Source organism: Budorcas taxicolor, chromosome 7 (assembly GCF_023091745.1).
Source record: "Budorcas taxicolor isolate Tak-1 chromosome 7, Takin1.1, whole genome shotgun sequence".
In the NCBI taxonomy this organism is placed as follows: domain Eukaryota; kingdom Metazoa; phylum Chordata; class Mammalia; order Artiodactyla; family Bovidae; genus Budorcas; species Budorcas taxicolor.
In genome coordinates, this window is record NC_068916.1 from 70878942 (window position 1) to 70890972 (window position 12031).

The 12031-nt window shown below is 47.8% G+C and overlaps 1 protein-coding gene across 1 annotated transcript in view; it reads left to right on the forward strand.

The window, feature by feature from the left end:
• The first annotated feature begins 9829 nt into the window (after window positions 1-9829).
• The window catches only part of ADRA1B (adrenoceptor alpha 1B), a 57720-nt gene continuing 55518 nt past the window's right edge, over window positions 9830-12031 (forward strand). The window contains exon 1 of the mRNA XM_052643828.1: window positions 9830-10909. Coding sequence (XP_052499788.1) covers window positions 9961-10909 — 949 coding nt within the window. The 5' untranslated portion in view covers window positions 9830-9960. The remainder of the gene's footprint in view (window positions 10910-12031) is intronic.

The following is a 12031-nucleotide window of genomic DNA, read 5'->3' on the forward strand; positions in this document are numbered from 1 at the left end:
TCTCTCTGTCTGAGATAGACAAATAAACAGTTGATTTCCATCACAAAATCAATAACTTTTGCAGTCCTTAAAGGCAATTTTTAAATCAGGTCCCCTATACTTCTTCTTGGAAGAAGTAAGGCTCAAGCCTGATACAAGCTCTTGCCCTCACTTGAGGTTCCCAGGGAGGGGTTAGCAGGAAAGATGCAGTCCTCAGATCTCACCCAGAGAAGGGCCCACATTGTGTGGTAGCACACAGACCAGAACAAATTCTGTCTCTCTGACCAAGGTCTCTGACCTGCTGAGATGCCCAGAAATTCCTGTCACTTTATCTGTGAGGTCAGCCTACAGTCAAACTCAGGTTATCTGAGAGGTGAAAAGCGCCGCCTTTGAGTCAAACCATATCTGTTCTAATCCCATCTCTGAATAATATTGAGCAAGTTAATAAAGCACTCTTATCCTCAGTTTCCTCACCTGTGAATTGGAGCCAATAATGTCTTCTACAAAAGTGTTGGTTGCAGGGTTAAATAAGATGATGCCTGACACAGGCTTGATTCGTAACTATACTCATAGTTAATTAACATAGGGCTATTGGAAGAGGGCAATGCTTATGTCTAAACGGATAGTACTCTAAAGAACTAGGGGGACATTTGGAAGCTTTTCCAAGAACTTGTAATTCACACCACGCCCTAACTGCTCCGGGCTGTGTGCTCAGTTGCTTAGTCGTGTCCAACTCTTTGCGACCCTATGGACTGTAGCCTGCCAGGCTCCTCTGTCCATGGGGATTCTCCAGGCAAGAAGACTGGAGTGGGTTGCCATGCCATCCCGCAGGGGATCTTCCCAACCCAGGGATCAAACCCAGGTCTCCCGTGTTGCAGGTGGATTCTTTACTACTGTCTGAGCCACCAGGGAAGCCCCTATCTAGAAGTTTCTACAAAATCTTCCACATACCCTATCCCCGAGCACTTACCAGGGCAGTCCCACAAGAGGCAGAAAACCAATGCTCCTCCTCCTTCTCCCTTCATCGTTTCATGACTCCCAAGGCAACCTTCCAAATCTGTGGGTCTGGCGTCCAGTAAACAGTGGAGAAACGCTGGGCATTTCCTGTTCCAGAGTTCCTCAGGACTCGATCGAGATGGGCAAAGCCAACTGCCTCTTTCTCACACGCCTCCCTCCTCCACCATGTCCACGGGGCCTGACGTGATCTCACACACATTTCCCAAACATATCCACCCCAATCCCTGTGTCCTGCCCAGTCACCTCTGCCAGAGGAGGCAGAGATCACTCTATGACATCACTTCCTTGCCTTGCTCCCTAGGGGCCTGGTCTGTCTACTCCAAAGCTTGGCTCTAACACTTTGTCCAGATACAATTTTTAGATGCCCCCAAGGAAAAAGTTTCCCACCACTTCTTTTAGACCTTTCTGAACTTGGTGGCCACCACAAGTGAAAATCCCCCAAAAGAGGTTTGATGGTTTGGTTCAAAGAACCCAAAAGAGGAAGAAGAGGAAGTCAGAGAAACACGAGACCTATGTCATATATTTATGTGTTTCCTTATTTAACTCACATTACTGTTCAATGTCAGGCACAATTCTCTCTACATCCTCAGATGCACATTTCCTTTATCCATCTTACACTGTGAACTCCAGGAGGACCAAGAAGGCCAGCATCCATTTACTTTATTCTATGCAAGTTCTCCTCCACAATGAATGGTAAACCACTGAATTTGTTCTGTTGCTCAAGAGTAGAAGAGGTTACACCAAGATAAAGTTAGCAGGAGCAAACAAAAATAAGAAGCAAAAGGGTGGCGATCAACTGATCAAGGGGCCCTGCCAAGAATTTGTCACTGAAGGAGCCCCTACTAGGGATTCAGAAGAAGTGTGGAGTAAAGCAATGTATCCACTGCTTTCAGTAGATTCTCAATAAGGTCTAAGACCCAAAAAGATAAAGAACAACTGGGAAGGGATATCACTTTTTCTTTTGAAATTTGGAGTGAGGGCAAGGAATAAGATTAATGCATATAAAATTACAGGCGTGCTAAGTGGCTTCATGTCCAACTCTGTAGGACCCTATGGACTGCATGCAGCCTGCCAGGCTCTTCTGCCCATAGGATTCTCCAGGCAAGAATACTGGAGTGAGTTGCTGTGCCCTCTTCTAGCAGATCTTCCTGACCCAAGGGATCGAGCCTATGTTTCTTACGTCTCCTGCACTGGCAGGAGAATTCTTTATTACTAGCACCACTGGGAAGCTCGATATTACAGAGGACATCAATATAATAGTAGTGCTGTTTTGGGATGAGTGTTTTTTATGAGCCAAGTCCCAGGCTAAATCATTACAGACTATAGTTCCCTTAGTTCTTGCAACCACCTATGTTGCTGTGCATTATCTCAAGAAATAGAAAGCATTATTCTCAAGTCTCAGATGAAAAAAACGAAGGCTGAAAGAGTTTAGGTAGCTTGCCCAAGATCACACATCTGGTCAACCAAAGCTAGGATTCCAGCTCTGAGTCCATGCCAAGCTGCAGGAATTGATGACCTCAGTGGCATAAAAAGCCATGGGGGAGGAGTCAAACCTTCAGGCTATGGACCCTGGTTCTGCCTGAGGTAAATCCCTCCCCCTTTCTGGACCTTTGTATCCCTGCATGTAAAAGAAGAGAGTGAGACTAAATAAACATTTGATGCAACAGTGTTTACAAAGTATGCAACAGATATTTTCTGTGATGTGTCAGAGAGCAGATATTTTAGGTTTTGCAAGACAGCCTGTCTCTGTTACAGCTCCACAACCCTGTCATGGTACCGTGAAAGCACCCAGAGACATACCCAAGTGAACAGGCATGGCTGTGTTCCATAAAACTTTATGTACAAAAATAGGTTCAAGGCTAGATTTGGTCCATGAGATTATGCTTTGCTGACCCTGGACCAGATGATCCGTAGGGTCCTTCTGAGTCTGACATTTCAGAAGTCTGGGTCCTGATTCTAGCAGTGGAGCCCAAAGGGACCAATGCCTTGAAAAGTCAGCTGTACAGAGCTTGTTCCCATAACTTTTGTTTTGTCGTGTTTGACAATGTCAACAAGTGTGGTTAGAAAGTAAATCCTGGGAATTCCTGGTGGTTCAGTGGTGAAGAATCCGCCTGCCAGTGCAGGAAACACGAGTTCGATCCCTGGTCTGGGAAGATCCCACAGGCCATGGAACAGCTAAGCCTGTGTGCTGCAACTATTGAGCCTGTTCTCTAGAGCCCAGGAACCGCAACTACTGAGCCCACACCTCCGAGGGCCTGTGCTCTGCAACAAGAGAAGCCACCACAATGAGAAGCCTCCACACTGCACCTAGAGAGTAGCTCTCGCTTGCCACAACTAGACAAAAGCCCCCGCAGCAACGAAGACCCAGCACAGCCAAAAATAAATAAATGAAATTATATAGACACACACCCACATTAAAAAAGAAAGCAAGCAAACCCATTGCTCAGGGAGAAAAAAAAAAGAAAGTAAATCCTGGCAGTGGCAATACAAAGCAGCTCAGACGAGATTTAGCTCCAGCAAAATCTCCATTGACACCTGATGTGGACAACTGTTAATACATCTGTCTTGTGAAGAGCATGGTGCAAACACAGCTGTGTGCCCGCTTTTAAACCAGACTGCAACCCAAAGACCATTTCTTGAGAAATGTGGGGGCCACCACAGATTTCTAAACAAAGTGATGGGCAAAGCCCATGGATGATAATGGCACAACCAGAATCTCTCAAGAAAACGGCATGCGCTCCCCTTAAGGAAGAAAGGACACTTTCTTGGTTCCAGACCCAATAGGCTTTTCACACTCTGTGCTTTGACCCCCTTAAACCCCACCCCGCCCCTCCCAGTTCAGTGCTCCTGGGCTCTCCTGGACCATGTGATGTGATTTTAGCCCCTGGTAACTTGGCAATTAATCTTCACCAACTTACTGCAAAGGGCTGCTCTGAGCTCGCTCGCTCTCTCTCTCTCTCTCTCTCCCTCCCTCCCTCTCTCTCTCTCTCACTCACTCGCTTACCAGGAGATGTAGTGCAACTAGAATATTTGGGCTGGGGAAATCGTTGCTCACCAAAGATTGACAAACTATAATCACCAGAGAGAAAAGCAAGTTTTCCCCGAGGGAGTTCAAATCCCTCACTCCCAGGAGCCTCTGACCTGCTGACTTTGGAGGTACAGGATGCCTCGACAGCAGCCAGTGTCTCCTGCTCAGAAGAAAGGGTGCTTCTCCTCTCCCTCCTGGACCACAGCCCGGACAGAAATCCTCCTTCAGGTCCCCAGAGACCCTAGCGTACCTCATGAAGCAGGGGCCTCACACCTCCAATTCTTTTTTCATTTTAAGTTTCATTTACTGAGTACTCTGTATTCCAGCTGTGCCACCTGCCAGCTGTTGCCTTGGGCAACCACTCTGAGACTGAGTTTGCTCATCTCTACAATGTCAATAATAACAGCATTTATAATATTATTATCAGAATTAAACCAGAAAATGTACATAAGGCATTTGGGGCACAGTGTCTACTCTAGCACGTGGTAAGCACTAAAACTCTTGGCTGATAGACTATTACACTGTGCTAGGCACTCGACACAGAATCACATTTAATCCCCACTTCAGTCCTCTGAGATAGGCACTATTATGATCTTCATGTCACAAATGAGGAAACCACAGCTCAGAGTGGTTAAGTGACTTGCCCAAGGACACACAACTAATAAATTAATGGGCCTGGGACATAAACCCGGGTCTGTTTGGTGGCTGTGTTCAGACTCTTAGTTACTTTACTAGCCTGCCCAAGGTCACATTAGCAGCTACTAAAGAAAGGAAGCAGGATTAGTCACCAAGTTGGCTCTTAGATCTTCAGCAGACTGAGTGCTGTCCTGGGAGGCAGGAAAGCCTGACCCAAGGAGCTCCTCTACAGAACCTTTTCACCCAGACAGCTCTGCCATGCCGTCCCTTGCCTGACCTCTGCCTCGCTCAGGAGCCTGATCATTCTCTCTTCTAATTTCCTTCAGGGCTAACACTGAACCTTCTGCTCCCTTTTTTTTTTTTTAATCTCAATCTGATGCAGAGAGAATGATGCAAGCTTTGGAGCCAGACAATAATGCTTTGAACACTCATGCCGCTTATTCACTGAATGGGTTTGGCCATGTCACAGGACCTCTCTGAACCTCAGTATCCTCATATGTAAAAGGAGATATTTCCCACCTTGCATTGTTGTAAAGATTTGAGTAAGTGCACACAGAGTACCTAAAACAGTGCCTGCCACAGAGTAGGTCCTCTCTGAAGGGTGCTTTACCATCATCATCATCTCCTAAGGCACTTAGCTCACTCTAGGTTATTATTTGCTTGATTTGATTCAACTTGATTCACCCACAGTGCCAAGCATGATGCCTTACACAGAGTAGGTGCTCCTGTGTATGGCTGGCTGAACCAAAAACTGGAGAGAGGTGGAGAGGGAGTACCATGCAAAAGTGCACGACCAGTTGAGAGGTCTCTTCCCACAGGTCTCTAAGCAGATCTCTGAATTTCCCACAGCCTTGGTCTCCCCACAGGTCAAACGCAGTGGCATCTTCTCCTAGAGGGCCCACAGAAATGGGAGTTTGCAACATCAGAGGTTTCTAATGTAATCAGATGGATAATGAAAAGGTTCTTCTTCCCTGAGCCTTGAGTGAGTCAGAGCTCTGTGCCTGGCATTGCCCCGGGGAGTACCAAGAAAATGAAATATCCTTGTGACACCTAAACAAATGGTCAATTCCGTGGGTCAAATATCAGCCAGAGGGGTTAAGAGGCATCTCCAGTGAAGGGAGGAAAGGAGCAGCAGATCGTGAACACGGTGCTTAGTGGAGTCCGGGTACATGGCTCCTGTTAAGGCTAATCCCTGTTTGCCTTATGATGGGATGTGTGTTTTGCTTTCGTGAAAGATGCTGATAAATGACAGCGTGTCTGAAATCCACATCCAGACACCTAAATCAGTCCATAAGTTCTCAATTAGGTAACAAACTATCTTCTTTTGTAACAAGTATAAACCAAATCTGTATCTCATACTTGCTCTTTTTTTTTTTTTTTTTTTCCTGGCCTTTTGCCACTGTAGAAAAATGTCAGATAGGCCAAGTTTTCACACTGTTACTGTGATTATGTAGACACAGTCTCTGTAAATTCAGTGTGTGTTGCTGGCTGCTCAATAGCTGGTAAAATTAATGCCCAGGGCAGTGGGAAATGGGCCACCACAATCAAAATGTGGACTTCAAACTTGCTCCTCATTCGCCCCACTCTTTCCCTCCCACATCCCTGACTTTGTGCTAATCGCCAGCTTTCTGCCGACTTACTGGCATTCTCTTCCTCCTCCCACTCTGCCTTGGGAGTAAACCAGTTCAAGAGAAGTGTCATCATCCTAGACTTGAAGATACATGAAGATGATGGGAGCTGAGCGTATGAGACCCGGCTCCCACCCCACTATGGATGATGCATGGGAGAAGGGGGCAGCAAGGTTGCTGTAAGAGGCCACTTTATCCAGCAAAGGAAGCTGACCACTGGAAACTAGAAAACCTCAAAAGACCGTCTAGCTCAGGCCCTATCTCCAGACAGATTAGTACATGAGCCACCCAAGACAAAGGACAGTCTCCTCTTCACAAGGACCCCTGGCAGAGGCCTGCCTGAGTTGTCCCCATCTCACATCTCACTGTATAAGTCATGAGTAGCTGCCATGTGTGGCTTCCCTCTGCTCTGTGGGCCAGGGAAATGGAGTTTGAGAACCAGCTCTGCACCTGAGTAGTTACGGGAGTTCACCAACTTCCTCTACCTCCTGGACTACCTCCAAAATGAGAAAATGGGCGAGTGAGGGCTCTGCCAGCTCTGGAAGACCTGAATCACTATAAACCTGTGAATCTCTTATTTTAAAATCTTCAAATACATCTTAAGCCAGTTTAATTGAAATAGAAAAAGTGTTTTCAGGGTTCTCTCAACCACAGATTCCTTAATCTTAGGGAACCCCTTGAAATTTTATATTTTATGCATTTGAGAGTCTGTAAATTTTGGTGGGAGAAGAGTAAATCCTTAGATAGGTGTACAATATTCCCCAGAAGAGGTTAGGGACCCACCTCTAGGATGAAGAACTGAAGTGTAAATCATCTTGAGTGGTTTCCCGGTTCCCCATCCCTGAACACCAGGCTATACTGATTGTCAAGGGCAGGAAGTAGGAAGATGCAGGATTCTGGATGAGAATAAAGGAAAGCATAGGCTTTACTTCTCAACCTCCAGCTATCACTACCCATTGCTCCGCTGCCTGTCTGCTAGCCATACAACCTCAGGAATCCACTAACCTTCTCTGAATCATGGTTTTCTCAACTTTCAGTGGAGCGTGGTATGTTTCTCTTAAAGGTTGTTGTGAAGAATAAAAGAAATTGAGTAAATGCTTGACTATCAGTGGAAACTCAATAAATGTAAGTTTCTTCCCGCCACTAGTGGCTCGGATCCCAAAATTGACTATTTCGAAGATAGCTCCACCTATAACAATCAATTAACATTTATCTCAAATGTAAATTGGTATAGTTACTATAGAAAACAATAAGGAGGTTCCTCAAAGAATTGAAAATAGAGCTACTATATCACCCAGCAATCCTGCTTCTGGGTATATATCCAAAGCAAATGAAGACAGGATCTCAAAGAGATATCTGTACCGCCATGTTCAATGCAGCATTATCCACAAGAGCCAACACTTGGAAATAAGTGTCCACCAACTGATGGATGGATGAAGAAGATTGATATATATACACAATGGAGTATTATTCAGCCAAGATAAAGAAAGAAATCCCGCCATTTGCAACAACGTGGATAAAACTTGAGGGCATTGTGCTAAGTGAAATAAGTCACACAGAGAAAGGCAGATACTACATGATATCAGTGATTCATGATATCACTTATATATGAATCTTTTTTAAAAAAAACTCATAGAAACAGAGTTAAGTAGTGGTTACCATGGGTTGGCAGAGAAGGACCGGGTGGGGAGATGTTGGTCAAAATATACAAACTTCCAGTTATAAGATGAATAAGTTCTGAGGATCTAATGTACAGTATGGTGATTGTAGTAATACTATATTATATACTGAAAGTTGCTAAGAGAGCAGATTTTTAATGTCTCACTGCAAAAAAAGAAATGGTAATTATGTGATATGCTGGAGGTATTAGCTAACAGTATGATAGTAATCATTTTTCAATTTATAAGGGTCTCAAATCAACTTACATAATGTTATATATCAGTTATATCTCAATAAAGCTGGGGTTGGGATTCACCCCCTTCTTTCTTCTGGAGGAAAAGCGTGACATAGCAGCTACAGGCTCAACTTCGGGTAGACGTGCGTTTGAGTTCAGCTCCCAAATTCTCTGCTTGATGGCCGTGTGAACATAGGCAAAGAGTTCAATTTTGCTGCACCTTAGCATCCCATCTGCAGAATGAAATGGTTATGAGAACAGTCTATCTTTCCTAGTGTTGTGAGAAAATAGGAAAAGTACTTAGCATGCTGTCTGGGACTGGGACATATGGAGAAATGTTAACTAACATGAGGCTCTCCCTCAGCATCCTTAGCCACACCTTCTCTCCTAGGTACCATTCATCCACCTTGGAGAGTGTGTCCCTATAGCTGAGTGTCCAACATGGATATCAGGCAGAAAGGGAGGAAAAAATCAACAAATAATATGGATTCTCCAAGCCGCCGCCCTACCCCCACCCCCACTGCCACCCCCAGATAGCCTACAGTTTGTTGCCATTTCTTTCAGGTCATGACTCAAACATCACCTCAGTAAAATCCTGAGCACCCAGATAAAATTTCAAATGTGCCCCCAAACCATTCCATTTCCCCAACCTTGCTTTATTTTCTGTTACACCTGTCCACCTAGGGCACACCTCAGAATTTGCCGACTTATTTGTCAGTCTCCTCCCACTAGAATATAAGCTCCCCAAGGACAGAGGGGTCTTTATCTGCTTGGTTCAGTTGCTATACCCACAGCACCTAGAAGAGAACCCAGGGCAGACAGTGGACGCCCGATTAACAACCTGTTTAATGAATGAGTGAGTGAGCGAATGAATGAATGACAAGAAGCTTTCCACCAGAAAGGCTGCACAGGGAGGTAAGGATGGGGGTTGGTCTCAGACCTGACTCAAGGCCCTCTAACCTGCTTAACCATCGAATTCTGCCTGTTTTAGGTTCCACGCAAGTTGCATAGCTCACTCCAGAGCCCCCTCATTAAAAACAAGCACCCCTACCCCCATTTTGAAACTGCGCGGTGAACAGGAGGCGAAAGAACCCCAGAGGGCCACTCGGGGTGGGGGGTTGGGGAGGAATGGAGGGCAGGGGGAATCCCCACGCTGAGGGCGCCCTACCCCGCCCCCCTCACTGCACACCCTACCGGCTTGCCCCCCGGGGGCGGCGGGGGCGCAGCCGGCCTCGGAGCTCTCCTGGGTGGCGGCGTCGGGGCAGCGGGAGCCTTGGCTGGACCCGCATTGCCCCCTAGTGCCGCGCGGAGTCAGGGCGCCGGGCTCCCCCGCCTGATGTCACCGCCGTGCAGTCAGTCAGCCCAGAGGCGGCTCATTGAAAGCAGACCCTCCTCGGCGCTGGCTGGGCGGAGGCGCCGCTGTCCGCAGACCCGCCGCGGACCGGGCAGAGCCGGGCGCCCCCTGCCCCGCCGCCCTCTCCTCCCCGCCGCTCCCCGCGAGCCCGGCCTGGCGCGCCTGACGTGGACCGTTAAACTTGGAGCTGCCGCCTCGTCCCTTCTCTCCTCCTCCTCCCTCTGACAGGCGAGCGAGCGGCTCGGTGCAGGCAGGAGACGTGCTGCCGGGCTGGGCTGCCCGGGGGAGATGACTTCTCGCCAGGAGGGCACCTCTGGGAAGAAGACCACGGGGGAAGCAAAGTTTCAGGGCAGCTAGCTGAAGAGCCTTCCCCGCAGCCTTCTGAGCCCTGTCACCCCGCTGGCTATGGAGGGCGGACTCTAAAATGAATCCCGATCTGGACACCGGCCACAACACATCAGCACCTGCCCACTGGGGAGAGTTGAAAAATGCCAACTTCACTGGCCCCAACCAGACCTCGACCAACTCCACACTGCCTCAGCTGGACATCACCAGGGCCATCTCCGTGGGCCTGGTGCTGGGCGCCTTCATCCTCTTTGCCATCGTGGGCAACATCCTAGTCATCTTGTCTGTGGCCTGCAACCGTCACCTGCGGACGCCCACCAACTACTTCATCGTCAACCTGGCCATTGCCGACCTGCTGCTAAGCTTCACCGTTCTGCCCTTCTCTGCTGCCCTGGAGGTGCTTGGCTACTGGGTGCTGGGCCGGATCTTCTGTGACATCTGGGCCGCCGTGGACGTCCTGTGCTGCACAGCCTCCATTCTGAGCCTGTGCGCCATCTCCATCGACCGCTACATTGGGGTGCGCTACTCTCTGCAGTACCCATCTCTGGTCACCAGGAGGAAGGCCATCTTGGCGCTCCTTGGTGTCTGGGTCTTGTCCACAGTCATCTCCATTGGGCCTCTTCTTGGGTGGAAGGAGCCGGCACCCAACGACGACAGGGAATGTGGGGTCACTGAAGAACCCTTCTACGCCCTCTTCTCCTCCCTGGGCTCCTTCTACATCCCTCTGGCGGTCATTCTGGTCATGTACTGCCGCGTATACATCGTTGCCAAGAGGACCACCAAGAACCTGGAGGCTGGAGTCATGAAGGAGATGTCCAACTCCAAGGAGCTGACCTTGAGGATCCACTCCAAGAACTTTCACGAGGATACCCTCAGCAGTACCAAGGCCAAGGGCCATAACCCCAGGAGTTCCATAGCTGTCAAACTTTTTAAGTTCTCCCGGGAAAAGAAAGCAGCCAAGACCTTGGGCATTGTGGTCGGCATGTTCATCTTGTGTTGGTTACCCTTCTTCATCGCTCTACCACTTGGTAAGTTGGGGACTGGCCGAGGGGAACTGGGCATCCTCAGCTTTGGGGATTACTGATGAGCTTACTATAAAGTTTTCATGGGTTTGGGGTTTTTTATGCAGTTTGTGTGTGTTTGGAGGCTGGGGAATATTGTTTGTTCTGCAAAGGCTTTGCAGAATGGGTAGCTGGCTAAGAACCAACTCAGGTGTTAGCAGAACATGCTAAGGGGAGGTACGAGTTACTCGAAATAGAACCATGGGAGGAAAATCTGGTATGTGGAATGACTGATTCAACAGCCTTGGTTTAATAATTAAAAAGGACACTGGACTTGAACATCATACCAGCATTATTTCAGTTGTAATGATGTGTCGGCTAAGGCAGTGTCTGTCACTAATGCAGCATACAAAATAGTTTGTAGTTACCGCAGACACGGCATTTGGGAAGCAGAGAGGCAGCTCGGACATGGGAAGGCAGTTTTCATTCAGCATGTCCAGGGCTTTTGCAGAGACCCACGGTCCTCTAAAGCTTTGCAGAGGCTGTGTTCTGCCCCCATCCCTTACCACTTCCTCTCACCTCCATGTACTCCCTTCATTATGAGTTAGTAAGAGCATTTTATGCCTCACACCCCCAACCAACCTTAATCTAAAGCTTTGAGATTTGAAAGAGGAGGATGATGGTCAGAGGGTTATCCAAAAATATCCCAAAATGTCCCAAACTCTGGTGATTGATGGAATGCCCAGAATTAAATTATAGTTGCCCCTCACCTTCAGCTGCTAGACACCAAATCCTGCTAGTATGAAACTGAGCCCTTCCTATCCTATAAGCATGTGCCCATCTTCATTTGACTGGGGAGTCCTACTAAGTGAGTTGTTCAAAACGCTACCTGACTTCCTCTAAGGATGAAGCCGAGGTATGGTTAGGAGGTAAACCTAGAAGAGGATTCTGTGCCATCGTGTCCACATAGCTCAGGAAACACTTGTCCCTTCTCTGAGGCAGCGATCTGCTTTAGTTTCTTTTCCTGTCCCTGGGGGACGCTCCAGAAAATGAATGGAGGGAGGTGATCATGGCAGTCATGTGCTATGATATCAGAAGAGGCCATGGCTGCTACGTGCCATGGACCACTAATGCTGCAGTCACACCAGG